The 25498-nt window shown below is 39.7% G+C and overlaps 1 protein-coding gene across 5 annotated transcripts in view; it reads right to left on the bottom strand.

Annotated features, from left to right (window-relative positions):
- Positions 1-25498, bottom strand: part of Gpc6 (glypican 6) — a 1085538-nt gene that overhangs the window by 93521 nt on the left and 966519 nt on the right. For all 5 annotated transcript variants that reach the window (XM_004870814.4, XM_004870815.4, XM_087193031.1 and 2 more), the window contains one exon: positions 9893-10023. In XM_004870814.4, the coding sequence (XP_004870871.1) occupies positions 9893-10023 (131 nt within the window). The remainder of the gene's footprint in view (positions 1-9892; positions 10024-25498) is intronic.

The following is a 25498-nucleotide window of genomic DNA, read 5'->3' as shown; positions in this document are numbered from 1 at the left end:
ATTGTCTAACATCAGCACTAAGCTGGGGGCCCTTTCTCAAAGTGGAGGTGGTGACTAGGATACGTGTGCGGGAGTTTGTGACGATGGGAAGCGGGTAGGAGGGTAGGTAGAGACAGGCGAGAGGAGAAATAAAAAGAATCAAGATGAGATATATATATGTCCCAAATCCCTACCATGAATATATTTTATCATGTATCACAGACATATACTAATAAAAAATTTAAAAATGTGAATAACTTAAAATACTTTTGGGGGCCAGGGATTTAGCTCAGTGGTGCTGCTGCCTTCCTCACAAGCGCAAGGTCCAGAGTTCAATCCCTGGTACCAAAAAAAACAAAAGCAAAACCCCAAAAAAACCAAAAACAAATTTTTTTAAAAATTTCAATTAATCAGTAACAAGAAGAGCTACATCATTCCCACTGTACAATATTAAACTCATACTCTACGGTTCAAGTTTGCATACATTTTTTTTTCTGGTTCCTACCAGCTTTCTGCTAATATCCTAAGAAGTGTTTTCTTGAATACAAACTTAAAACATTTTGATTGTGACTTCTTTAGTCACAAAATCATTCTATTTTTGAAACAGAGATTTTAACTACCAGGGCCTTTCTTTTTATCCTGTTTCCTTTATGGCTCACCTTCTAAGACAGCGGTTTTCACTCCACCCGCCCACTTCTCCTTTCGTCTCTTGTCTTCTGTCCCCCTTCCTCTGGTTTTTCTCTCCTTTTCTTTTCTCCCTGACTCATGCTTTTCTTTCCTTAGAGACTAGTTACACTGGTCTCCTGGCCAACTTCTCGGGCAAGCTGTAGGTCCTTGGACGGGCTCAGGATTCTGTTCAGAGAATTTTGGGTACGACTGAATCAAGTCAAGTTTTATTTTGGCCACTTTTCATGGGCTTCAATTTTCAAAAGCCAGCTACCACATCAGTTTTAAGGTTTAAAAATTTACTTTTGATGCTTATACAGTTTGATTTCAAAACATCTGTCTGATGCCTCGTGTATTTCTTAAAATCTTTTCTTCAATAAAAGCACATTCCTTCCATTGGCTTGAGAGGCAGCCTTTTACTCCCTTGAAGGTTTTGCATTCCTTTCAAGCACAAATGTTGATATTTTCCCAAATGGTGAGTAGGGAAGAGTCTCAAGGAACTGAACGCAGCACCCTTTTGGGTGGAGAGAAAAAAAGCCATGACTCCGCGTGGCTAAATGATTATTTCATAAGTTCTTTGTTTATAAGGTTTAAAGTAGTTCTTTTAGGTCACTTTGCAGAATATAAGTAAATACATAAATTACAGCTGATTGGCTCTGTGTCCTTTGTTCAGCCCACGATTCAACAAATATTTGTGTACTGTCAGAGGGCCAGAGAGAAGAGCTGAGGATACGCTTATTAGAGGAGTCCCTGCTCTCATGAGAGTTCTGAATAGAAATTAGACAATTAGGATGTGAAGTGTGCAATGGGAACCCCCAAGAGGGGAAAGTGACCCAGGCTGGAGAGTTTAGGAAGCTTTCTGGATTAGCAGTGTGGGGCTGGAACTGGCTCTTACTACCTCATGAGATCACCTGTGACATTTTCAGGAATTTTTGCAAGTCAGTTGTTAAGCATAGCAATTATTAAAAATGAAATTGTATAAATTTAGAGTTGTATAAATTACTTTATAAACAAAGGTAGCACATACTCAGTAATTCCTTTTTAATTTCTTTATTTCTATTAGTATGTACTTGCATTATAGGATGGTTACATTCATCATTGGGAGTTGGTACATAACATTTCTTAATTTTTTTACGTTCCCTTTTTATTGTTATCTATGTCCTTGAGATTATTCGTGTGGACTGCGTCTGTAAAATGGGGATATTATATCATGGTGTGGTCACAGCTTCCTGAGTAGAAGGAAGTGCTCAGAACTGGGGATAAGAGGATGTACTTGTGAGACTGGGCAGAGAGGCCTCTTGAAGTTCTCTAAACACAATAATGCGCTGCCTATGAAATGCATAGGCCCATGGAAATTCTCTTTAAGGCAGGAAGAAGTTGCTAGAAAACTTTCAGGAGACAAGGAAAGTACTTTCTGTTTTTCCTAAGAACAGGGTGTTAAAAAAGAAATTGAATTTCAATCATCTATTCTTGAATAGACTACATTAAATATAAGCTTCTCATCTTTTCCCCTAAAGTGAAAGAAGATCTCAAGATAAATCTCCAAAGGTTAGAGATAATCAGAAGTTTTCCTTTATGGTGGAGAGGAGAAAAAAAATTTTAATCTCTTTTACATAGAAGGAAAGTTAAAGCTAGCTTCTTTGGATGCATTTCCTATGAGTGTGTTATAAGCATTTTTCTCTAACTTTCACTTTACATTACAAAGAAACGTGTCTTTTCCCTGCCCCCTACATATATCTGAAAGATCTAACCTGGTTACAAACAGGAATAGAACAGAGCCTGATTTTCTGCACAGTGTTGAAGAAATCAAAGAATAGGAAATGTTTCAAGGTTACTATTTTCTTGGTAGAATGTTATATGTAATAAGTGATGGGTTGAATGTAAACTTTGAATATGAAAAAGCCAGAGAAGACACCACAACTCTAGAATATTGAGAGGGCACATTTCCTTTGAATACAAAACTAAAGAAGTAGAAACGGAACCTAAAGCTTTATAAATCATATGGCCATTTGCTTTTTTCTCAGTGACCAGGCAGAAGGGGCCAAACCACCTATCAATGGAGCAGGCCACATTTTTCCCCCATAAAGAAAAATGTGGCATTGGGCAGAGGCTGCTGAAATTACCCTAATTCTCTTTGCAGGGGGTAGTGTTGGTATGGCCAACAGGCACACATGGCTGGGTTATTGACATAATCGCCAGCAACTCAGGTCTTCCCTGGAGGCTTCCTAGATATTTATTAAATATCTTATTAGATATTTATATAGAATCATGTCTTTCACAAAGAGATAATCTGGCATTGAAAATAACACCGCAAGTGCATGGTATTAAATGCCATGTTATCTTCAGATCTTGGATATTAAAACAATCCCACAGACTCTTGGATGAAGCAAGGCCATAGAATCAGTGCTCTTTAGAGATTGTATAACATGGATGTTTTCAATAATAATAGCTAAGACCCAACATTTATGAGTGGCTTTGATTTGACATATTCCATGCTAAGTATTTAATGCATTATATCACTGTACTACTGTGTGCTCAGTCAACCCTATAAGTAGATACTTTTTAAGTCCTCATTTTAAATGTGGATTATTTGAGTTTAAATAGATAAATAATTTGTCCCAAATCTTGCAACTAGTAGCAACCAGACCTCGGGTTAGTCTGATGTCAAAATCTGACTCTGTAATTGCTGTGCTAGCCTAAAGAATCCTAGACTAACTTCAAGTACATTTTAAGGTATTTGCTCTTCTTTATCACTGAAATCTTTCTGGCATTATATTTTCATGTTCTGAGTTCAACTCAGAAAAAATATATTGTGTTTTTCATGTATAAAATTAGATGTTAGAAAGGCTCTTTACAGAATGTAAGAATGAATGCAATGTAACTTTTGTCCTCAAATTGCTTATTATCCTGGGCAGAAAAAAGTAAGAACAAAATCAACCACAATACAAACAATAGTAAGCTCACTGTTTTAAGAACAGCATGAGCAATACAGTGGCCCACAGAAGAGAAAGATAAATATAATTGGAATAAAACTCTATTTGCTTGAATTAAATTCTAAACAATGTCCTCATATCTGAAAGAAGATATTATCTCCATCTGAATACTGGAGATATTATTTTTACCTGGATTTTTTTTTTTTTTTGGGTACCGGGGATCGAACTCAGGTCCTTGAGCTTGCACAGCAGGCAGCGAAACCACTGAGCTAAATCCCCGGCCCCTATACCTACATGTTTTGATAGGAAAAAGACATAGGGAAAAAAGATCTGGACACTGGACAAAGTAACCTGTACACTTCAAGAGTTGACTGGAAGCGGGATATGTAGATAAACAAGTCCTCATTTCACAGGCGAGGAAACTGAGACACAGTAGCTAGAGACAGAAATCATTACATTCTCTTTTCTGCTCTCTCAGGTTTTTTTCATTTTCATTTGAGCTGTACATTCAGGAAGAATTATCTAGAGGAAATTAAGTACCTGAAGGCTGTTCTCCTCTTCTCTAATGGGTCCTACCCTTGTCTGCAAGAAATATTAATTGAAGGGATATTTTCAATTGGAATTTAATAAGTCTTCTTTCTTAATTTAGATTGTATCTGACAAACCCATCTCTTCCTGGATTAGGTTTGAAACTACTCTAATATAGTTAAATGATATCTAGTGAGATCCGTTTCATCTTCTCTGATAGGATAGATTATCAACACATCTGAAATTCAGAATCAGTGAGGTTTTTGCACTTCACTTGGATAATTTCCAACTTGTCAAACGTGCTTTTATTTGGGTCGGAGAAGGTGGAATATTGAGGATTCTCCCCTGTCTTTGACGGAGACCATGAAGATGGTGAATGTAGAAAGTGTGGCTGGGTCTGAAGAACTTTACCTCTGGTTCTTACCAGCAGGCTCCTTGTAATGTGTTGCAGGCAATAGGCTCCTTAGATAGCTGGTTCCTCTGGTGCTGATGCATTTCCGGTCCCAAGCAGTGTGGCATGTTGGCAAAATCTTTTTCTTTGGATCAAACAATTCTGGGCTGCCATCTTAGCACTGCTACTTCAGGCTAACTACTTAACCTGTCTACATTTAACAGTCCTTATTTATAAACCAGGAAATGAATACTTTGCAAGAGTGCAGGAAGGATTTAAAATGAATATGTAAATAAGGCATCTAGAAAAAGACTGACAGGAGAGTAAGGACATTGTTTCATCCTCTATTGTACTCCTTGGGCTTAGTACATGGTAGGATATTTATTGAACAGATATAGTAGGTGTTCACCCAATGGTAATCATGATGGCTACCATTGTTAAATGGTGATTAAAAGAGAACAAAAAACTTTAAATATGCTAGTTCTTCAAAAATGGATAAATGTTACAAAGGGTAAACAAATCTAGAGTTTCTAATGAGGGCCGTAATGTTTATGACAAAATACATGTTACACCTGTTATGCAACATGGAAAAAGCCCATGTGTTTTGAGAAAGGGATCTCAAGATGTGTACCCTTTGTATCACACAACCTTGGTAAGTTACCTAACCTTTCTAAGTTTTGCTTTCTTTATTCACAAACCGGGGGGAAAGACCTAGCTCGTCACAGCACAGTTACAAACGCTATATAGTATAAACCGTGTGGAACGCCTAGGACAGTCCTTGGCAGTAAGCACTCAACAAATGTGAGCTGGCAGCTGTAAATACTGTGGCTTTTAAGTAGTTCTGGGAAGGGCTTCTATCAGTAATGCCTTTAATAAATGAATGATTTTCAAGGACGAGGTGCCAGTCACATCCCCAAAGCCATGTTCATGTGTAAGCTTTACAACCGGCAGGATATCCTGCCCCTAACTAAGAAACAGCTCCTGGCTTCCCTGAGTCCCACCTGGAAGAAGTTGGTGTCCTCTCTAGTGATAGAGGTGCTCCAACTGGAAATACAGCACTTTCGATTTAAGGAGGCTGCAATCAACACTGACTGAGGATTCCTTCTGCAAAAAGGATACATTCTAGTTCTTCGCTACAATCCACGTTTTTAGATTCCTGTTGGTGTGTGATCTCATGGATGTGACTTCCATGGAAAATGGAACCACGAACTTCTAAATGTAAGAGAAAATTCTGTTCCTTTGATGATATAAAGCCTGTTTTCAGAACATATTTGTTTCACCAGCAAATGTGTTGGGGTTTCCCATTAAAGTTATCCAAATTTCAACCATCTTTACCTCTCCATGGTATTAAAAGCTGTCTGCCTTTGGCGCTTCGCTGTCTTCCAGAACAGACTCCCGGCCACGCTTTCTGGAGCTATCTTCTCGCTCTCTTTTCCCCCTGCCTTCTCTCTTCTCTACTGATCCTTCTCTCTCCTCTTCAACTCCCTCTATCCCCATTACTATATGGAAATTCTACAAAGTATATATATTTTTTACAGTACTGGGGATCAAACTCAGGACCTTTACACTGAGCTGTCTCCCTAGTCTGTTTAATTATTTATTTTTAAAAATTTTGAGACACAGTCTCCTCAGGCTGGGCTCAAACTTTCCATCCTCCTGCCTCAGCTTTCCACAGTGCTGGGTTTACAAGCAGGCATCACCACACTGGGCTCCACTACATTCTTTTGTGTTAATCCACTGGACGTTTTTTGTATTATCATCTTATGACCTTTCATATCATATCCCCCTGATATGACTGTACTGTTACTTGCCCTATAGTACTTGGACTCTTGATTTTGACATTTCTTACCAAAAAAATGACATTTTCTTTCTTTCTTTTTTTAATTTCCTCCTCCTATTTTATTTTATTTATTTTATTAAATTCTTTTATTGGTACATTGTAGGTATACAACACAATTACATTTCTCATTGGGAATTGTACCTTTACATGACGCATCTTGGTTCTTATTTTTTCCCCATTCCTAGCCCTGCCTTCACGCCCTCCACCCTTCCCTATTTACAAAGACTTTATTTCCATTTTTTCCATTTCTCATTATTTTTCCTTTCCCTTCTTTCCTTTCCCCTGCCCCTCCCACTACCCCTACCCCTTTGGACCTTTTCTTCCTATTTTGCATTATCGATTATTCATTCTAATCATTGGTACATTTTAGGTATACAACATAATGACATTCATCATTGGAAATTTGCACCTAAAAATGACATCTTCAAGTACATTTTAAATGAATAGCAGAAGCACTAAGACGTGGCTGGACAAATTCCACAAAAATAGGTCATCTGCATTCTGGTAATAGTCTATGTGACCTACTGGTGAATTTCTGGTAGAGTGCTTGATTTGGACTATAGCTACAGCAATGTATTGTATGCTTGAAAATCACTAGGGGAGTAGACTTAAAGTGCTGGCACCTCAAGAGCAAAATGCTAAGTATATGAAGCATGATGTGCATGCTAATTATCTTGTGCTGTGGTTTGGATCTGAAATGTTTGTCCTCAAACATTCATATGTTGGAGGCTTGGTCCCCAGCTTGTGGCAATATTAGGAAACTGTAGAGACGTTAGAAGGCAGGGTCTTGGAGGAAGTTGGTCACTGGGACTGCCTGTCTCTGAACCCTTTCTCTCCGCCTCCTGTCTGCCATGAGGCAAGCAGCTTTTCTGCCACATGCGCTCCACCTTGCTGTTCATCCTCCTCATAGACCCAGAAGTAACAGAGCCTACTGACCATGAACTGAATCCTCTGAAGCCAAGGGCTCAAGTGAACCTTTCCTCCATTACATTATGTAAGGACACAGTGACAAAAAGCTAACACAGCTTGATTCAGCCATTCTGCCATGTATGTATAATTTAAAACATCACATACACCATAAATATATACATTTTAATTTTTCTGTTAAACATTTTTTTTTTTAGCAAGAATACTCTAGATGATTGAATCTTTGAAATAGGTTAACTTCTTAACAGATTTTTGGAGTGAGCTTGCTAATGCATTTCCTTAAAGAAAAATTCAACTAGTGTTTGGCTATAGTTTCTATGTGTCAAGGTCTGGGCTGAGTTCCGGGTTCTCAGCAGCTCAGTGGTAATCTCAATTCCACTTGAATTGTCAGGCCAGGGAAGTCAGGGGAGCAAGCACCAAACATATCAATATGTATTTCCAAATCTGTAAGAGACGCTGGGAGAAGTTGCTATTATAGAGAATCTCAAGAGGGACTTACTGACAGGGGGCAGGAGTAGAAAACATTATAGGCAGAGGAAGCTGTGAGTATACTCAGGGAACTGAGAGAAAAACGATGTGCCTGTACAGTGCACAAAGGCCAAGAGGCAAAAACCCATGGTCACAGGTAGGCAGAGGCTGGGAAATGTGAACTCTTACAGGAGTTTGGACCCTACTCTAGGTGCAACTGCTGCTGCTGAAAGGAAAAGTTGGGGATATCATCTTGTTTATATTTTGGAGATACTTTGACTGCTGGATGAAGGACAGATTTGAAGGAATTTAAGAAAGGATGGCAGGAGATCAATTAGGAAGCAGTTGCCTTTAGAGGAAATGTGTTCAAGTTTCCTTGATTTCTTTCAAGGAAAGAGACTTTCTGTCGTAATGACAGAAAGTTCTGCCAAAATATGTCCAGGGAGGAGGAGCTTGTTCACATTATCTCTTATTGTCTGATATTTTATTCTGCTCATTTCCTTATGTTCTTGTCCATCTGTTCAATGTCTGTGTCTCTTACTGAGAAGGGCATTTGATGAGGGCAGGAGCTGTGTCATGTTCACTCCTGTTTCTGCAGGACCTAGCACCTTGTCTGCCACTTGGGTTCTCAATGGCTATGTGCAGAACGTGTGGATGAAAAGAATAAAACCGCAATGCTTGAGTTTGAACACACATGCACACAGCAATGGAAACAGACCATGACTTCCAGGATGTGTGTGATGGGCTCACGCTGCAGATGCTTTTGCCGTGTGTGTGTTTTGTGTCCTATTTCTAGAGCCATCTTGCACTTCCACTGCCTCATCCCCTAATTACTTGAGCACTGCTGGGGATAGGTGGCCTGTCAAAACAACATTAATTGGTTTCTAGGCAATAGATTTGAGGGGAACAGAGACTTGCTATTTTTTTCTACAGGAATGAAAGAAAATGGCCTTTCATGGAACCCCCAGACGTGCTGTTTCCCTAACAGGTGATGGTAATTTAGACCATCCTCCTTCTCACAGGGTACCCCAAGCTCATTAAAGCCCAGAAACAGGCCTATGAAGCTCTCAGCTCATCCATTTCCCAGAGAGAAAGAAAGAAACCGAGGCCAGATTCATTCTTACCCTACTTCCTATCAGGCCACCCTAAAAGCCCAGACCTAGTTAGATTCGCACTCAGCCAGGGAGACCTAGTGAGATTCCATAGCTCTCTTTCAGCTCTGTAATTTCTCCCCTCCTCCTTGATTATATTTGAAATCTCCTTCACAAAGGATTTTAAAAATTGAAGGAAGCTAATCATGCAACACTTGCCTGACATATTTTAGTGTGAATGACTTTCAATTAAAATGCAATCACTCAGTCACCAAGTTTCAAGGACTGACATGGGTTTGGTTAGTGTTTCACGGGAGGGAGGGAGTGAAAAGAACAGAAGGGCATTGTGCAGCCATCCGTGTGGCAGAGATGGAGTGATGAAGGAAGAGGCTAGAGACCTACTGCAAACTTCTCACTTTTGCTTCAGGCTGGTCCTGTTTGTCTTCAACGGGGTGGAGACAAATAAAAACCGTGCACCTGCTATTTGTGTTTTGCAGCTGCAAGCCTAGGAGCTCTGTCTCATATGATTTATGAAAATGTGCTACTTTTGGCTTTTTAACAAGTGCTTGACTCTATACGAAGGAGCATTTGCCCCTGAAGATTCATTAATGAATGTTATACTGTGGTTGCAAAAGGAAGTCAGATGGGATGTTGAATTATTTCCAATTGAATATATAGAATGTGCACTTTGTCTACACAGCTGATGATATAATTAGAAGTTACTAGAAAGAACACTAAGGGAAGGTGTGCAGAAATTTCAAACATTGAAAAAGAAAATTGCTCACAAATGTGAGGGATTAGTCAGCATACTTGGGGCTCGAGAAAACTTTTAGGCAGCCAATAATTTGGTCATGATTGAGTAGTTTTGAAGTAAAAAATTGCTTCCCAGCTCAATGCCATTTTGTTAGACATTTTTAACGAAGTAGCAAATCTATGGCTCGACAGGAAAAGCTCACTGGCAGCATATTAGAATTTATAATCCCAGCTGACATATCTCCTTACTTCAGTTTTAGGTTACCACACTTCTATTATGTACAGACATTAATAGGTACATTATTAATGCAAATACCTTTGCAGACACCTGCATGCTGTTTTCCTGCATGTTCATAATGGCTTCAGAAATCTTGACATCTATGGGGTCCATGACCGACTCAATGTTGAATGGCCCTTCCAGTCGCTCTGCCACCAAGAGCATTGCATCTGTTAAAATACAGGGACAGTATTCATTCATGAATAAGGAGCTCCAAGTTCTTAACCTACATTTAAATGTTTTCAAAACAACTGGCTGAAAAATAACTGTTTACTCACATTTTAAAATTTTCTCTCATACAGTCAAAAACAAAACGGATGACTAAACTTGAAAATCACAGTTTATTTTGTTACATTTGAGGATTTAAAGTTATTTTACATTTATGGATCCAGCCTGAAAATAAGAAAATCAGTCCACACGCAGAGAGTTGAACATATCTAACTATTCCACATGAAGTAAGAGCAGTATTTTTGTCAGGGATTAACTGCATTTCTAAAATGGGGTCTGGCCTCTCTAGGAGTCTTAGAAAAACTGGGAATAATGGAAAAAAATGTTGGCTTGTGAATTGGATGAACAAGGCCTGGTTCAAACATATGCAGTGTGGAGCATTTATGATTTTCCAAGAACAGACTGGTCACTTCCTTGTGTTGTCGCTGTACCCAGGATGCTTTTCTGTTTGTCATCTGTGACACCCTTGGGTCCGGAGAGGTGGAACTTTTCTACCTTGGTTAGGCATGTTCACCCCTTGATCAGGGGTACATTATACTATAAATTCGATTGAATTGAATATTCCTCCTGAAGCGTGAGTTTCCTGGAGACAAGGAGAGCAGTGACACAAAGGTAAGAGAGGAGCTACCTGTTAGGAATGGGTTCTTGCTCTGTACTGACTAGCTGAATGGCTACAGGAAAGTGTCCCTGCTCATGAGCCCACCAGTTAGTGAGGCCTATAAGAGGTACTGGTGACAAGGAGTCTCTCAGTGTCCACGGCGAGGGCCAGGTGCCCATCCCAGTGCCAGTGAGCACCAGCCCATCTTCCATTCCTGGTGACTGGGGCAGAGTGTGGTACCTCACTGCCCACTGGGAACGTCCAGGGATGAGGGAAAGGTGGCTGTGGGGGAGTATCTATGTCTGGCACGACTGAAGAATTGAATTAATTAAAATATAATTTAAAATAACTACTTGAAGCCACCATAGTAAATAACACAGTCTAGACTTTTAACCTATAAGACAGATTCAATAGATCTCAACCTTTTCAATTTTATAGTTTTGAAAGCCAAATCTTAAACACTTTCCTCTTTTCCCCAAAATAATATAAATGTTTATTAACCAATGCTTACAAAATACAGAACAAAAAAAAAAAAGAAGAGAAGTACACTCGTACTTTCATTTTCCAGAATAACACTATAAACAGTGTGGTGTATGCCCTATGTTCTTTCTTTCCTCCATGCATGAATATTTTAAGCGAGCAATGAAATATACTGTACATAGATCATATAATCTGCTTTCTAAATGTAATGTATTATTAATGTAATACCGTATAGTTAGCTGTTTTATAGTGGTAGTGTGAGGAATCCAACTTTAATTTTTATTACATATCCAACCATGTCCAACCAAAGTCCATCATCAAAACATTTTAAGGCTTATAAGTAGTTATGAATTAGGCTGGTGAGAAACCTTTTAAGGTGATCTTTTGTATGAAGGATCCAGAACTATCTGTGTAGCAAAGACTCAAATTTTCAGAGAGCCCCAAGCTTCACCAAAAGCTTCAGCTTTTATAGCTATCAACAAGTGATTTTGGCCAAACCTCATAACTGAGTCCCCACTATATTCCTCGTGGAAGGGCTGAGAATTAATGCTCCCAGGGCAGAACTAGGAGAATCAGGGAGCTCCATCACCCCAACTCCAGCTCCACAACCTATTCCACCTTTGTCTCATGGATGAAGCAAGTGTCCTGAAAGAGGGGAACACACGCGAGTCTCCCCAAGAAGCCCTCACAATTTATTTTCTCATTTTTTCTCTGACAGTGCAGACTTGCCTATGTATGTCATGACAGAACCTTATTATAAAAGCAGTTATTTCTCAGGCTCTTAATGACTTAATTATTTGGCAGTATGGACAGAGGATGAATGTTGTTCCATTGCAGTATTTTACTATTAAGATGTTTTCTCTCTTAATGTTTTGACAGGTGGCTTAATGTTGCCTGAAACCTGGTCTGCTTCTTTGGTTCTGCATATCTACTTTGTGTGTTTACCAAAAATAATCCCTTTTATCATAAATCCTTCCAGCAGGCTTTTGATTAAGATTAATTATGATGAATGAGTAAGTTCTCCTAGACAGATGTATTCTAAAAGAATCAAGAAAAAGGAATTAACACAGGAAAAAGGATTAACACCGTGGAGTTATCCAACAAATATAATTATGGTTGCTTATAACTATGGATACTTCATTTTATGTTGTATGTGTTGATTTGCATATACCATTATTCAGTGAGTACTGGTCTATCACAGTGTATGTATCCAACACAAGTAGGTTGAGCTGATATGGTTAATAGCATCAGTTATAGCGAAAGCAAGCATGACCTGGGCAAAAAGGACAAGCATTTGGACTGGGTCCTAAGGGTGCAGTATAGACTCACAGCTTGAAATTGCAGGAGTTAAAGCATCTTTGAGAAGGTTCTCTCTTTGTTTAAAACACCCTTTTCTAGCAGACCTTCCCTTCTCTAGGTAAGGCAAGAAGCTTCTTGATTGGGCTCACGAAGTGGGGCAGTGTCTCTGGTGATTTCAGCCTTTCTCTTTCGTGCTTTTGCAAGACCGCAACCCCAGCCACGTAGATGACTGTGCAGCAAGCTCCTCTCCTAAGCCACCATGGCAGTTCCCAGGACAAGCCTCGCGGCAGTTAGAAGGTACCACCTGTGTCAGGAAAGAGTGATGGTATTGCTGACCCACCCTACTAACCACAGAGCCCAAAGGCTGCTTGTATCCCAACTGCTTGTCCTTGTATTGTCATTCTTCATGTTGATTCATTTGCTTTGTTATGGAAATTAACTGGAGATGACAATTCTTCCATATATGTATCTATATAATCCTTTTAATTTGGATTACCAGTCAGAATATGTTACATTAAGCTGTTCGTTTTGTAATTTAGGCTATTAGTAATTTAAAAAAATCCACAACAGAAATAAAGAGATTTAGCTAAATAAAGTTGGACTTTATCATTAATTAGTATGAAAGCACAGAAATAAATTGAAATACGATGTTCCTTTTCCCTAAAAAAACACAAATTATTCAAATTCCTGGTAAAGCCCAGATAAAATTGGGTCTAGATAAAATAACATCTAGACAACATCTCAATAACAACTAGATAAAATATCACGGATATCCTCATTACAGTTATACATAAGTTCTCCCTTTTTTGCCATACTGGGGAGTGAACTCAAGGTCTTGTGCATTAGTGCTCCACCACTGAGCTGCATCCCCAGTCTGTATTATATTTTGAAACAGGGTTTTGCTAAGTTCCCCAGGCTGGCTTCAAACTTGTGATCTTCCTGCCTGAACCTTCCAAGTAGCTCAGAGTGGTTGTAAGGGTGGGTACCACTGCACTAGTCTTAAACATACTTTTTGTTTGTTCGTTTCTATTTTTGTTTTTTGTTTTATCAGAATGGGAGAAAGCCTGACAGACAGAAATAGTGAATTTGGAGGGCTTATATTTTTCCTCTGTTCAATGTTGTTTTTGAAAATAAGTTACAATAGTTGACAGAAGGCCAGACAAACCTGTGCAAATAACCCCTATATAGATGTAAACGAATACAACATTTTTAAAAAATAAAAAACTGTGGGAGCCGGGGATGTAGCTCAGTGGCACCGCACCTCCCTTGTAAGTGCAAGGTCCTGAGTTCGATCCCCAGTACCGCCCCCCAAAAGTACACAGTCCTATGCTATCATCTCTATGCCCAGTTTTCATTGTTCTAAATATGCGTGAGATGAAAGGAAAAGAAGGGAAAGCAGCTTTTCAGAAAACTCCTCCCGTATTCTGCACCTGCACTGAAGAGTCCACTGACAGCAGCTGCCTTTCGGAGTCTAACTCCGGCACAGTGAGGTAAGGAAGTCGAGGTGGAGGTCTGAGCCAGCCAGCCTAGATCCTAGCAAAAACCTTGAGTGAATGGCAGTTCCTGTGCAGACCCAGGCTCCATCTGCTGCTGGGGAGAGGCTCTTCAGGCTGCCTTCCTGTGGGGCAGGCTTCTTCCTCTTCCGTCTCCCTGAGCCCGAGGAGAAACCTCCTTCCACCTTGTGGCTAAGGGAAGCTGTGCCAGGGGTGACTCTCTCATCCCAAGTGAAGGAAGCACAAAATGGTTTTGTGACATCAGAGCAGCAGTTAAGTTAATAAGTTTCTCTGAAGCCAGTTAAGTCCCAACATGGCTGTAACTTGCTCCAGAGGCTGGCAGCCTGTGCTATCTTCATTACCCTGTGCCATTTATATTTTGAAATATTTGGAATGTTATTTATAACTCCACTCCTGGAGCTTTTATCTCTTGACAATTAAACGAGGACATTCATCGTCAGCTAACCACACCGACCTTCTGTGTTGCCCAACTTTAGTTTCTCCTTAAACCAAGACCATTGCCTTGTGCCTGTGGCAGGTGTCCTTTGATTTCTAAGTGGAGAATAAGATGTGCATGGATTAGGAATGCTTGTCAGCTCAGTATGAGCTACTGACGCACACAGAGCGGCGGTGACAATGCTTAGCACAGGGACTGTGTGCAGAAGCTTCTGGAGGTGCCCACCCTAGGTGGGAGCCAGGCTGCAGGGGAAGCTGCACCTCTGGCCATGGCAGTCTGCTGGCTTAAGCATGGACCTGCTGGTTAGGAAAGAGAGCTGCAGAGTCAGGTGCCCAGGTTTCAATTGAGGCCCCTCCATCAAATGGCTGGGAGATAAAGTACCAGTCACTGAACTCAGTCTCAGTTTTTGCATCTGTTGGATGAAAATTATGACAATGTCTCCCTCATCGTGGTGGCATGAGCAAAGAGATGAAGTGGTACTTACAAAAATTATCCTCAGCACCGTGTTCAGCACCTACTTAGCTCTCAGCAAAATTTAGGTTCTGTGAGTTAGCATCTCTAGGCAAAAAGAGTGAAAAAAAGAGGGCCAACTTGCAAGACATTTTGGTGGAAGGATAGACAGCAGTTAATGTGTAAGGAGTAAAAGGAACACGGATGACCGTGAGGTGTGCAGCTGGTGTATTCTGTATGGTAAATTAATGTTTAGATAATAGCTGCCCTTCTGATGGACGAATTCATTACTGAGAGATTCAAAACTGCGTTCTTTTCTCTGCTGCTTCCTTTTGCCAGTTAAAGATGACTACACAGATTTTGGCACTCTTCCCATTGGGAGGTGGTGTGCATGCTCTTGGATTCAGGACGGCTGGGTGACTGCTGTGGCTAGCAGCATGCAGTAGAGGTGACACTGCCAGTTTGCAGAGCTAGTACTACAGAGATGCCAACTTCCACCTTCTGTCCCTTGGAAGGGCCTGCTTCCAAGCTCACCATGCTAGAAAGCACACTTGTAGTCACTCCAGGTGACAGTCCCAGCAGGGCCCAGGTTCCTAGCCACCCCAAAAGAGACATTAGCTCCAGGAACGTGGGTGAAGCTATCTTGGACCTTCCAGACCAGACCATCTGCCATAGTGGCCAACTAGCGACCCAACCGGCACCTTATAGTGCAGAAGAATCAACAGCTGAACCTTTCCTGGATTCCTGACTTATAAAAACAGGTTGTTATTTTAAGCCGCTAAATTTGAGAAATAGAAAACTGGAGCAGTTCAATGAAAATATTTTCAGAATACTCAAATAATTTCCCTCTGTTTATTTAACAGGACCCAAACCTTCAAATAATATTATAAATATTATTTAGTCAAATAATATTTAACAATTTGAGCAATTTACAACGTACCCTCTGTTTACAAGCATGTTGGTGGTTAAGAACAAATAAAATGGCACCCAACAAAGGACAAGCAGAAAAAACTTGCTCTTACTTTACAGAGCAGCCTCGCTCAGGCCAGGACCTGTTTGTAAATCTCTCCTGCAGTGTGCAAAGGAGAGAGACACAGAGCTGTTTTGAAGGAAGGAAGCAATTCTGTTTTTTCTCTAAGTATGGATTCTATAAAGGGAACTGAGGGAATGAGACAAGTCTTCTGATTGCTGGATGGCACTGGATTGAAAGTTGCCTTCCTCTCACAACTTCTGAAGATTTATGCATCTCTGGGACAAGAGAAATGGGGGGGGGGGAGAGAGGAAAGACACAGAGAGAGACACACAGAGAGAGATAGAGAGAGGCAGAGAGAGAGACAGAGAGAGACAGAGAGACAGAGAGAGGCAGAGAGAGAGACAGAGAGAGGACTTCATATGATCATCCATAGAGTATATCTTTGATTTATTTCTTGAGCAGAAGAGACATAAAATCAAAGGCAGCTTTGCTGAAAGCCACTGTCGTTATTCTGGAAGATAAAGATTTTCAAAATTGTTCAGAGGAGGCAAGAAGAGAAAGTTTTTCTTTTTAAATGAGATGAGATGCTGCTGAGCTTTCCCTAAGTAGCTACAGGGTAGGAATAACCTTGAAGATTCGATTCAAGTGAGCTCAGCTTGGCCTCATGACCACCGTGAGCCCAGGCTGTCACTGTGTCACTGCGGATTGGCAGTGGGTACGGAAGCTGTCCATGGTGCTGCTTGCATAATGTTTAGAATGTTTTTTAAGTAACAAAGGTGAAGCATAATAAAAAGTTTTTTCTCCTTCATTTGAGGGAAATTTGAATTAAGATAATAACATAACATTTCAAAGCTCTCATTAAATCATCTACATTTGTTTTTAATAATCTCCTTTCTGGAAAATGAAATCTATAAGCACAATCTTCTCTATTGTTTTATCAGAACCCCACTGTACTCAGCTTGCTCTTTTTTCTTTAGGAGCAGCACTCACCCACACTTATACCTGCAGGGCCCCAGGTTTAGCTGAACCAAGACATTTTCCCTGCTGAGAAGCACATGAAAGAATTTTTAAAAATCAAGCAATTTTAAAAGCACCCTGGCAAATTCATTCATTGGCATGCAGTTATTCATTAAAAGTAAAAGAAAGAGCTCCAGAGTTTACTTTTGGCTGATGAATGTCCTTGTCACGAATGTGATCGGGGCTCTGCTTTCTGGCTAGAGGCAGGTACGCCAGGGCACATACTTCTGCTTTCACTTGGGTCGTTTAATTAAAAGGCCCCAGTGAATACGGGATGGAAATATGTTTCAAGAGAGGCCTGGAAAGCAGCACAGCTCCTGGGGATGGCAATCTACAGCACGGCAGGCAGCCAGGGTCTGAACACCCAGCAGCAAGGTGAGCTGGACACCAGAGAGCTCTACATCCACAGGCAAAAGGTCCCTGCCCTTCTGGAGTTTTCAACACAGTTTTGTTTCTTACTTCTTTATGTTATGTCTAGATCTGCTGCTCTCTAACCTTTTCTCTGACACTGCCAGAGAGGCTATCTTTTTAAAATGCAAATTTGAAGTCTGATGTGGTGGATCGGGATGGAGCTTAATGTGAAAGTCCTGGGTTCAATCCTCAGTACTGCCAAAAATTAAAAAAAGTGCAGATTTGATTAGGCCACTGCCTTAATCTAAAGGCATCGAGTTGGTACTTTATTGGCCTGGCCAGAAGAAAAGCCTCTCCTATGCTGGTCCCTGCCTAATTTAAAGGGCTGGCTTACTAGCACCTCTGGTGCTGCTGACCTATAAGCAGGCTGTCCCCTTAGAGCTCCATCAGAATTCTTTACATGACATTGAAGTTGTCACTCTCCCTCACCACCAACCCATCCCCAGACTCACAGCAGAAAACATTTTTCTAAACATAACCCTGTGACCAGGCTTCCTGTTCACGAACTTCCCAAGACTCAAGTTTAAAACAGGAGTCTGATGCGTGTCTTACCACTCATCATGTTCCAGGGTTTCCTGCTAATACAGGCAGAGCTTCAGCTCATATCCTTGTACATAATTCATTTAATGCATGTGCAAATAAATCTGTGAATGAAGTCTCCGAAGGGAAGCTGCCAGGCCCAAGATAGGAACACTTACATTTCCGAGAGTTATTGGTTTTGTTTTTGTTTGTTTTTTTTTTGTATTAAATTCTTTTATTGGTTATTGTTGAAGTTCTCTCCAAGAAGGCTGTGCCTGTGTCTGTTCCCACTAGCAGTACACTGCGGTGCCGCCATCTCCCTTGCGGAGGTGTCCTTAATGTCAAATGTTCAGCCCTTTGCCGATCTCAGAGTCTGAGACACTGCTATCTCAGGGTGCTTTTCACTTGTGTTTCTGCATTAAAAAGGCTGGACATCTTTCATCTGACTAAAATGATTTTCGTTTCATAGTCTTTGTCTACTTTTTATCTTGAAATGACTGATTTTTTAACATATTGATGTAAAGATTTTTCTTTTTACAAAACTAAGAAAATCTGTGCTTTTGTGGTGGAAATTATCATTTTCCTCCTAGCTAGTGTTTATGTTTGACTTCATTTACTGTGTTATTTTTTTCTATGCAGATATTTTAAATTCTTGTAGAGTCAAATTTGTTAATCATTTAAAAAAACTGGGGGGATCTTGTGGCAGACTTTGAAAGGCACTGACTTCTAAGTTCATCTCCATGCGCTAATCTACCTCCACTTGCATTTTCATTCACTGTTCACCTTGCTGTGCTTTTGAATACAGGTCAGATACACTCCTGCCCCAGGATCCCTGTGCTTGCTGCTTCCTGGAACAATCTCCTTTTGAATATGACCTAACTCTATTATTTTCTTTAGGTCTCTAGTCACGTGTAACTTCTCAGAAAAACTTTCATTACCCTATGAACTGTCAGTTGTTCTCACTGTATTGCTTTGATCCGCTGCTGACTAAATCATGTGCTGACTTATAGGTGTATTTGCTATTGCCCTACTCTCTTCCATTACCCTGTTGTCTTAAAGAGGGCAGTAACTTTGTCTCATTTGTTCATTGCTACAGTCTCAACTCCTAGAACAACACAAGTGGCTTTCTATATCTGTGGGTTCTGCAGATATAACCAAACTTGGATGGAAAATATATATATTCTAAATTGCTTCTTACTGAACACACATAAATTTTCGCCCCTTCTCATTATTTCCTGGAAAATAGAGTACAATAGCTATTTGTCAAGCATTTGCATTGTACTAGGTATTGTAAGTCATCTAGAGATGATAAAAAGTATACTGGAGGCTGGGCATAGTCATATGCCAAGCCTATCCTATTTTATATTAAGAAATCGAGCACTTGGGGACTTTGAAATACATGGGGGAGGGGGGTTCTGGAACCAGTCTCCCGAAGATACCAAGGGTCAATTGTACTTGGATCCTGAGAAGCGTTTAATGAACATTTGCTAATTGAATCATTAGGACAAAATGTAGACCTCTCTATATTTTCTTCTAGTACCTTCATAAAACTACCCTTTCAGCCGCCCCTCTGCCCTGAACTCCCCCTACCTCCTCCTGCCATGCACACAATCACAAATGCTCGAAAAACTTTATAAGCGCTGGTCTAAAGCATAAATGGCCCCTTGTCGGCTTTTGATGTGTTATAACATAGATGAAGAGTTTCCATGGGAGTTTAGAATCTTATTGTACTTTTTATTAGGTTGAAATAACTTTTTAGTTTTTGTAGCTTTAAATTGAAAAGTGTGGGGGGGTTTGTTTCTGTCAAAGGTTATATCTAGGTTACCTTGGATTGGGAATATGTTCCCCTTTGCAAAATGGTTGATATTTCACGCAACAAGCTAGCTCCCGCTGATTTCCAAGACTCCAAGTTTATCATTAACTTTCAAAACAATCTCTGTGGTGAGTGTCATTTTTGTTTCTTCCTTACAATTTGTCCTCATTCAGTAAATACCAAATTGATGATCATCTATTTTTCCTATTTTGCCAACCATGTACAATTCAGGTCCTTAGAAAATACCTTGAGAAAATATCAGAAGATGACAGGAGTCAGATGTAAAGAAATCATAGTGCCACAAAGCAAGGTAAGCAATACGAAATGGAAATGTGACAATTAAATCCAATTTAAAACAGGGCACAGATATCAGATTAAAAAACAGGACAAAGGCAGCCCCCCAGAATAATTATAATAACTAAAGAACTAAAGCCAGAGAGAGAGAGAGAGAGAGAGAGAGAGAGAATGAGAATTTAATGAAAATAACTATTTACTTTGAAACCAAATTCAGGAGGAGGAGAAGAGAACAAATATACAAACTAATTTAATTCTGAAACCAGTGCAAACAAAGAAGCTTATTTTGCTATGACACTGCAAAAGAAAATGCAAATTGTGGGGTAAAATAATTCACTAGTTGTCCTCACACAGCACAGAAATTAGAATCTACAAGAATTATTTTCAGACAGTTTCTTTTTAGTAGAATGATGTATTATATTTCATAAAAATATAATATATTCACGTAAGCATCATCTCATTGCTATATTATATCTTTGAAATGTTTAGTTACATCATAAGCCAGAAAGAGTAAGCCTTGTAAATCATGACTTTGATGGACATCAAAGTGTATACTACCAACCATAACTCTTTGTTTAAATTTTTATTGCTTATTCTTCATATGAATCAATTTTTATGTCATTTGTAGCTTGGAATGTCCAAATAATTCACATCAAGTCATCAGTTTTGCCCTTGTTGATGAATCACAGAATTAAAGGGGTAGAGTTCTCAAAGGTCTTTCTGCAAAAGCAACTGTCTTTAGGTCCCTGCCCTTCATGCCTCCTACAGGGTTTTGATAGCTAGTGAATTAATTTGGAACAACCAATTCATCCATGGTTGGAAACAATAAAACCCAGAGAAGGGAAGCAACTCACTGAATTACAACAGTAGTCTCTGGACTAATAACTGTCCTCTCTTACTGCACTCCTATTCCAAGCACTGGAAATGCTCAAATAGCATCAACGTGCTAATCCAGCATTTTATTTCCTTACTGTATGCGGAGTGCTTTACTATTTTAAAAGAGAATAGTAAAAGAGAAAGCGTAGATGATAAGGATAAAGCACTGTTGTCCTATCTAAGCTTTTTCTCACTCTTTTTTCATTGCAATCAAACTTCTCTTTAGCCTCCCAGTGTGACTTTGTCCTTTCAATGTTAGCAACATGATCCTAAATCATTCTTCAAAGATGTATAAAAGCACTCACAGGCTCATGCTGATCCTTACTTTTTATGACCTTGGACATTACACTGAGTTACCTGGAATCCTTAGCAGCTTGGATGGTCTTTATAATGGCTCTGAGAAGCAGTCTTCAGGGAGGCCTGATCCTGAGATGTGTGTCAGACCTGAGGCTAAGTGTTGCCAACCACAGGCTCCAGGACCTCATGCAGCTAACTTGACCTCTGTGGGCCTTGGTGGCCTTCCCTATTATTATGGGGACTCCTTCAACTTCTCTCTGGGGATTAAATGCAACAAGCATGTAGTACCACAAATGCTTATTGCATGTTGATGATCCTATCTAAATGGATAGGAGAGTCTTTCATTTCTCAACAAAGACAGTACTGAAGGGTTGATCTCATCATCGTTCCTGAAACCATAAAACCCTACTGAAAGAACACAGTAGCCAGTTCAAACCCTTTATTTCATGGGGAAGGACACTGAGCCCAGGGGACAAGAGCAGTCCAGTGGAGTGGCCCCAAGTGAGTGGCAGGGCTGTGACCACTGCCTGATTCTCTGTCTTCCAGCCAGCTGTCTTTGTACTCGAGGACACTGCCTCCCTCCTCCACAGTCAGTCCATCTATCATTAAGAAACAGGACCAGTTAAAACACGCTGAAGTGTCACTGAAGTACAAAAGTCTAAACTTCTTGCCAGCATACTGCCGTGAAGCAATTCTTCTATTTCTCCCTCCTTTGCCCTAAAAGTTAATAAAGCAAATCACCCCAGAGACCATTTGTTCCTGTAGTACAAGGGCTTGCAACCTACATGGAATGAATCACAAACCTCTCCCAGAACCAATAAAAAATAAATAAATGAAAAGTCAGGTGTGTTGTCAGAATTCCCCGCTGAGTCCCAACAGAGTGATTAGTGGGCAATTCAGTAAGCAATGGAAGCCCTTTTCTCCTACTTGTTTGTGTGCTGGTATTATTAAAAAAACAGATATTTTTTATTATTTTGTTGCTTGGTGCCATATGAACCAAAAGGAAAATGAAAAAAAAAAGGGCAGTATGTCCTGTATCATGGGGTCACTAGACACAAAGAAAAAAGCTAGATTGTTTTAAAAAAGAAAATTTTATTTCTTCTCATCTGATTCACCTCTGAAAGAGTGAGATGCCTTTTGTCATTTCCTATGCCTATGCCTCTTTAAAATATTCCATGTGAAAACAAAGATCACTTTCCAAATGGGGGTGGAATGGGACAAGAGCCTAGCTGCCCAGGAACCAGCTGTAGAGAGGGAGTGAGCTGCCTGGGCACTGGCCAGGGACTGCTCTGATGGAGCAGAGAGACCCTTTATCGTCCCAAGTAGGAACTGCCTTTGTCAATCTCAGTGGGTGTGGAGCTCAAGACCTCTGAAGGCTTGAGGCGTGAAAGGTTAGTATAGGCCCTGCTCAGGATAAGCAAGAGCTATGTTGAATTAAACATGTGAATTGCCCAGGCTTGTCATTCTGGCAAAGACATCTGCTTGAGCCTCAGGTAGGCAGGCACAAGCTTGTGAATGCATGTGTGTGCACGTGTGTGTGTGCATGCGTGTGTGCGTGTGTACACATGTGCCTGCAAGCAGCTGAGAAGACAGAGGTAGAGAAATCATTGTCTGCTCCAGGGCATTAAAACCAAACCTCTCTGGCCATGCTCTTTAATCAGAGTAAATTAAACAAGGGTCCCTGGGAGCTTCAGCCAGCAGCCTTCTTTTGCAAGCTATAGATTCACATCTTCTGTTTCTGGTTCTTCTTTTTGCATTCTGAATCTTCCTGAATTTACCATCAAACAGTAATCTTGATGACTGTGAGGATGTGGTGCTATATTCTAGTCTTAGACGATGCATACAATTAGGGAAGGAATTTCCACACTTGCCATGAAATGGAAAGGTAATTCCATCTATTTTTCAGAGTAGTGTAACTGCTTTCTTATGAGATTTCTTTTTATCGTTAAATGTTTTCTGTTTGTGTGTTTATTATATAAGATTTGGAAAATATAAAAAAAGAAGAAAATGAGGAGGAGAATAACCAGCATTTATAATCCATCAGAACAGAGATAACTGCAGGTAATATTTTCCGTTACTTCCTTCTAGATGTTAATTCTAATATGCATCTTTTAAAGTCAGACTACATAAGCAGTGCTTAACCTTTATATTCAATGCAATAGCATACAAGCAATAAAATAAGCAATATCTTTTATAATATATCCCTTATAAGATATCCCTTACCCATATAAGCAATAAGATAAGATATCTCTTATTATTCTATTATTATTCTACGAAAATATTTTTACCTGCTACATAATAACTTGTCATCAATGTACTCTAATTTCTGTATTAATTTTCTTATTTTTGGCTTTACAGATTCATATCAGTTTTGCACTACTATAAATTATACTTCCTGTATACCCTTATATCTGATATTCACTTAAGAGAGAGTCCTTTAATTTTACATTTAAGAATCTGGTAAACACGTATTTTATTAATAAACATAAAAAGTTCAAGTTTATACCTTAGTATGGAACTTTTTATTTTTTTTGGTACCGGGTATCGAACTCAAGTCCTTGCGCTTGCGCAGCAGGCAGTGAAACCACGGAGCTAAATCCCCAGCCCCCCGGAACTTTTAATATAGAGACATAAATGAGGGTATGAGAGCACAGCTCTGATTGCACAGTTGAATATATTTCTGCATTTAAAAAGCAAATACTTAAATAGACATCCTATTTTAAATTTAAGCTTTCAGAATTAAAACAAATTGTTTCCTCATACAATTGTAAGGCATTTCAGATGCATAAAAGAGAGACACATGTTCTAGTACTGCCTGCTTCCAAAAATAAATGTATGGCATTCAATTCACTAATTCCCATCTGCAAAATTAAATGCTTGGATTCATACATATCATTTGGGCTTTCTCACTCCCACACCATATGACACTACGAGTGGCTTAGGTCACCAAGGAGGGAGCACACTAAAGCACCTGGAATCTGTCAGTCAAGCATGTGGGCAGGTGGCCTGATGAACCCAAAAGACAGTGAGCGGAGGTGAGCTGAGCCCAGGGTTAGGCTATGTGAAGGGACAAAATTGCACAGAGATGCTCAATGTCAGGGCAAATGACATAGGTGGGAGAGAGGAAGAAAGCTGTAAGGATGCAGCAGGAAGTGGAAGCAAACACGAGCTGTATGCATGGGAGAGTCTGCTCTGGGAAAGACACCTACAAAGGTAGAAAGACTGCAGAGATTTGTCCAGGCACAGAAACATTCCGCCTTTACTTTTCACTGTCCTTAAGACTATTTCCTTTCAAAATGTTAAAAATGAAGAAAAATGGTGCAAGTCATTATTCAGATCCAAAAGCAAACCTGTGGTTCAGGCATTGAAGGGATACCAGTTACCATCCACTTCCTGTGGACCCATAGGCGACAGCAGGTCCCACTTAATCTCCCTGAGTCTAATAAGCAGATGTTTTTCTTAGCTCCATTTTAAAGAAAATAAAATGAGCACAGTAAAGCCAGAGATTCTATACCAAGAGCATATCCAGATGTCCATCCAGATCCCAAGACACCAGCTTCCATATTTTAATTAATTCCCTGCCTCTGAATATTGACAAATATTTTCAAATAACCATGTCCAAAAGGTAATGTGAAAAGTATAGAAATGCTTCCAGAATCAATCAAAGCTTTCCAAGAAAAGTCATTAAAGTTGAGAGCTATTCCTCAGTGAGGTAACTCCTTGTTTTCTTGGTCAAATAAGGTATTCAATGTCAAAGTCCTTAATGCTTTCCTGGAAAAATTCTTCTTATTTTCTTTATGTACCAATGTAAGTTTTTAAGATAAAAGGATGGAGAAAATGTTGACTTACTTATGAAAGAAATAGAAAAAAGGATATAAGAATGTCTACTATTTGATGATAGAGTCAACACTCCAAAAATTGATTCCTCGTGCCTTCCCATACGTATTGTTGCTTAGTTTCTAGAGACATATGTTGAGTTATTTCTGCTAATACACCCGAATTAACCTTAAGACACCTTTGGGTATTTAAAGATCAATAACCCCACTGTTTTTCAAAGTAAACATGTATCTTGAAAACGGGGCAGGGGATTTTTCTAAGAAAGGCAACAATGAATTTGGAGCTACTAAAAGTCAATGAAAAAATTTCATTTAAAAAAAGAGCAAGGGTTTGTATTATAAAAAGGAATAACATCTGTTTATATTCACTGTATTATTTGGAAGACTTTCCCAAAAGGTGGCTTGTAAATGCAGCATGTAATAATCAATAAATTTGCAAAAGCTATTTTATTCCTGAGTCCATAAAGCTCTGAGTTCTATAGTTAGGACATATTTGCCTACCTTAAGTACCTCCTGGAACTGCAAAACATCATTTGGAATTCTGATCATATTGAGTTGGCAGATGCGTTGGAAGATACCTCATGCAATTATTTTCCACTCTGCC

Source organism: Heterocephalus glaber, unplaced genomic scaffold, assembly GCF_053883595.1.
Source record: "Heterocephalus glaber isolate CG9 unplaced genomic scaffold, H.glaber_assembly_v1.0 deba00001577, whole genome shotgun sequence".
Lineage (NCBI taxonomy): Eukaryota > Metazoa > Chordata > Mammalia > Rodentia > Bathyergidae > Heterocephalus > Heterocephalus glaber.
The sequence above is the reverse complement of the archived record's forward strand: the minus strand, read 5'-3'. Positions and strand labels throughout refer to the sequence as shown.